This window comes from Formica exsecta, unplaced genomic scaffold (assembly GCF_003651465.1).
Source record: "Formica exsecta isolate Colony F162 unplaced genomic scaffold, ASM365146v1 scaffold1, whole genome shotgun sequence".
Classification (NCBI taxonomy): Eukaryota; Metazoa; Arthropoda; class Insecta; order Hymenoptera; family Formicidae; genus Formica; species Formica exsecta.
The window spans coordinates 890,835-895,024 of NW_021848337.1; the positions used below are offsets into that span (position 1 = coordinate 890,835).

A 4,190-nucleotide genomic window follows, 5' to 3' on the forward strand; every position below is an offset into this window, starting at 1 on the left:
TAATAAATATTAAAAAATGTGCCGTGGAAACGTCATCTCCTGGAAGCTGTTCGACGAAGCGGTAACCATTGTAGCTCCTCTAATTTTTATCTGAAATCAAAAGCCAAAAAATTTTCTTAAAGTATATAAAAAAAAGGAAATTATTGTAGCCGATTTTTAAAATTTTGATTTTTCAAAAAATGGCGGCCATTTGAATGCGAAGGTATCAGATTAAAAATTATATCTTTGCATTCAAATGGCCGCCATTTTTCGAAAAACCACAATTTTAAAAATCGACTACGACAAACACTTCCTTTTTTTACATACTTTAAGAAAATTTTTTGGTTTTTGATTTCAGATAAAAATTGGAGAAGCTACAATGGTTACCGCATCGTCGAACAGCTTCCAGGAGATGACATCTCCATGGTACATTTTTCAATATTTATTAATGAAAATTTTACCAAATATACATTAAAGATCTACTTTAAGATGTAGCTACAGATTTTTTAATAAAAAAATTGTCAGATTTCCCCCTATTTTTCCTACCGCTAGATGTATGTATAAAGCCCCTTAAGGTAGCCTCAGATAATCTGAGATAATCTAAGGTAATCTTAAGTAATCTGAGGTAATTTAAAAGTAATCCGTATCAAGGGTAATTTTTGTACACTATAACCACTAGTGACCTACCTCTCGTGTATAATAGAATTCGGCCCGTATTTTTTTTCAAAATTTCATTGGTTTATTGTCCACAATTTTTGCTTTAATAAAAATCGGTTTTGCATTCCATCGATTGCGATTTTTATTTATCTGATCATTTAAATTAACAGCGTTAATTATAACATATTTATAGTTCGTAGCGATCTTTTTAATTTCGGATATCATGACACGCAATAATCTCAATACACGATTATTATATTTACTGGCCTTTATATGCAACCAATGCGAATGCAAACTGTAAGAATAGTAAATTGTAAATCGAATTACACACTACTAATATTATAGTATATTTAACGTAAACAAAAAAAGTGAACATTAACACCCGCTCTCAATATTCCAAGCATTCACTTCATTTATATGTACGTTGTTGTTAATGGTATAAAAAATATAATAAAATAACGCTTTACCGAAATTCAATCTTAGTTTTAGGTATACTATTTCTAGATGAAACTTGTATGTATGAAGAATGTATATAGTTATGCAATACCAGTGCATATGGTGGAAGGGAGATACAGTGAGTAAGAGAGAAAGAGAGAGAGAATGATAGAGGATATAAAAAGTCAGATGCATGTGTGAGTGGAATGAAATGCTCGCGATCATCTTAACACTACTCGTGTGTCGTGATTGTAGTGTACTATCGGCATCAATAGCGTAAAATCAAAATAAATATTTAGGATGGTGGGTAAATCACTACTTCAAATTTTATTTATTGATACATAATGGAAGTCTATCTTCATCGCGGCAGTGTTAAGATGAGCGTACAAAGCATACAGTAGAGCAAAGGAAAAGTCATACTTTGGAACACATAGTCGTGTATAATTGTCTAGTACCTTGCACTTATCGAACAAAATATCACATCTGAGAATATTTGTATGGGAACATTTTTATTGAATGCGATTGAGGATTTTAAAATAGAAATCTATTATCATGAATGTACCACAAGCTGGCTGTGAGTCACAGAACTAACTTTCCTTCATATTTCATTTCTTAAAAGTATATCATTATTGCTTAAGTAAAAAAATATACGAATAAACGTTGGTAAATTGCAAATTATTATTATCATTTATGTTAATGTCACCCAAGATGACTTTTCCTCATAGATAGAAACATCAAACGCACTGTATCACAATAGAGAGCAGTACACTATTATAAAAATATAAAAATATATGATTATATTTATTATAATAATTTGAAAGCTAGGTATTCTTTGTTGTTTGTATTTTACAAGCGTAATCACATTATTATATATAAATAAATATAAACTATATAAATGAATAAATGCAACAGTCTCATTTTTATATACGCATATCTTATGAAAAAAAAGACAAAATATTAAAACAGCAAAATAGTTTTCATTTAATGATATCGAAGATACATCGTTAATAAAAACAAGGTTTCATCTATTTGTAACTCTGTGACATTCAGTTTCTTGATCGCATTTTGTGCTTTCTCAAGCTGTTGAGTTTCAGATGGCGTCATCATTTCTGCAATCTATAAAGAAAAAACATTTTGTCATTATTAATTTGCAACTCTATTTTTATCTCTATGATATATATATATTGATATTACATCAGCCAGTTGTTGTTCTGTAGCACCATGTTCCTTCATGTTAGTAGAGAGTATCTGTACTCTTAATTGTTTTTCTATCATACGTTTATTATTGGTTAGTTCATTCTCTCGCCTTTTTATAATGTTATATAATGCTTGACAACAATGCTCAATTTCCATTTGGACAGTTTTAGTCAGATCAATGTAAAAATGGAAAAGTCCTTTTGTTGGTGCTGTCAAAGTTCCAATCTTTTTTATCTCTTGCATCTGTATATAATTCTCTTGTGCCAAAATATATGTTATGCATTTAGCTTCTTTTGCTGGAATCATTGCTAATTGCTGAATTTGGTCTAGGTTAACATTTTTTTCAATGCGCACTAATCTAAAATCATAGAAAAATTGAGCAGTTATATAAAAATATATGATTATGTATTTGCTCTTCCTTGTAATGAAATAAAACTTTGGATTTATTAGATATTTATCCTTGCCTGAAAATTCTTGCAGCCTTGGAACCAAATCTTTCTGTTACGATACTTTCTATGGTTGTCCATACCAACTGTTCAAATGCATTTTTCATATTAATACTGTATTGCCCTCCACCAGAATCACCAACTCGTTTAATAAATTGGCTACTGTCTTCTTCTATAAGTCGCAGGTATTGGTCAAGATACTGTTCAAGCTCTGAATAATTCAATTTTTTCGTTTCTTCTTTTATTTCAGTAAATGGTATTGGATTTGATGTAGCTGCCCAAGGTGCAGTACGCAAATACATCAAATTGATTAACTGTCTCATTAATTCTCCAGCATTCATGTCAAATCTTTCCGTCATGGCTGATATAACAATTTTATCCCTAATATAAATTATATATAAGTTATATATTAACATTTTTAATAATAATCCAGGCTTAAATTAGCAGTCTTACCTAAAATCTTGTGTAAATCGGTCAAAATTGACCTTCCAGTACAGTCCATTATCTCCAGGATTGGCATTTTGTCCTTGCAACATGTTAGAAATGGCTTTCAAATCAAGTTGTGGTAAGTTATAATTGGGTTTTTCAGTATTTTCTGTCATTGTATTGAAAGATATGCTACGCATTAAAAATTGATTTTTCACTAATAACTCAAATTTGTTTTTCAAATTTGAGATAGAAAGTTGTTCAGCACCTAAGAAAATATTTAGATTGTGAACACAACATAGATCCTGTTTATAAAAATTATTATATTATGAAGATAGAAAATCAAGAAATAATTTTTAAAGTAAATAGAAATGTATGAACAATGATTATATTGCACATGTTTACTGTATTTAAATTATATGTACATTTAGAAGGTGTCTCCTCAATTCGTTTATATGTTTTTATTATGACTTCAGATGCTGTGATATATCCATGTTTTAATACTTCTTCTAACATGATTTCACCTTCATCTTCACAGTAAGTTTTTGCGAATAGCATATATCTATAATAAATAAATGATAAGTAATGTTTCTAATATTAAACAAATCATATTTATAAAGCAAATAAAAATTTATTTGATTTGATAAGTAAAAATACCTTGGATAACGAAGAAGCGTAATAATTTTCTCAGTATTTAGGATATATTGAGCATCTTTATCACCATGTTGATAAGTGACAAAACCATATTTTATAAGGACACACAATCCTTCTTTTACCTAAATGTAATAAAATTACTTTTAAAGGATATGTATAATATCAAAAAGAGAAATTTTTGATAAATACAAAATATTAATAATAGGTATAAAAAGATAATATATTTTATGTAGCAATAATTTGTTAATATCTAGTATCTTACACAAAAGTTTACTGTACCTTTATTAATGGTAGACGTGTATCAATTCGTATAACATTTAATGTTTTTGTGCCATATAACAAACTATTTCCTATACTTTGTACAATAGATCCAAAATATTCTTCTAATAATAACAT

The 4,190-nt window shown here is 28.7% G+C and overlaps 1 protein-coding gene across 1 annotated transcript; it reads right to left on the bottom strand.

Moving 5' to 3' along the window:
* Positions 1–2,026: 2,026 nt before the first annotated feature.
* Positions 2,027–4,190, bottom strand: LOC115246067 (DNA-directed RNA polymerase III subunit RPC3-like). The gene is made up of 7 exons (XM_029824656.1): positions 4,074–4,190; positions 3,798–3,916; positions 3,566–3,702; positions 3,168–3,408; positions 2,733–3,095; positions 2,266–2,626; positions 2,027–2,187 (listed from the first exon to the last, which is right to left on the bottom strand). The coding sequence occupies exons 1-7, from the start codon at positions 4,188–4,190 to the stop codon at positions 2,053–2,055; spliced, it is 1,473 nt and encodes a 490-aa protein (XP_029680516.1). The 3' UTR covers positions 2,027–2,052.

Bases quoted from the DNA above. Each gene is read 5' to 3' on its own strand.
- LOC115246067 (XM_029824656.1), bottom strand. From the start codon at position 4,190: ATGTTATTATTAGAAGAATATTTTGGATCTATTGTACAAAGTATAGGA. The intron at 3,409-3,565 runs GTACATATAATT...ATATTTTCTTAG, and splicing joins TGAGGAGACACCTTCTAAAT to GTGCTGAACAACTTTCTATC. The intron at 2,188-2,265 runs GTAATATCAATA...TTTTCTTTATAG, and splicing joins CAGAACAACAACTGGCTGAT to ATTGCAGAAATGATGACGCC.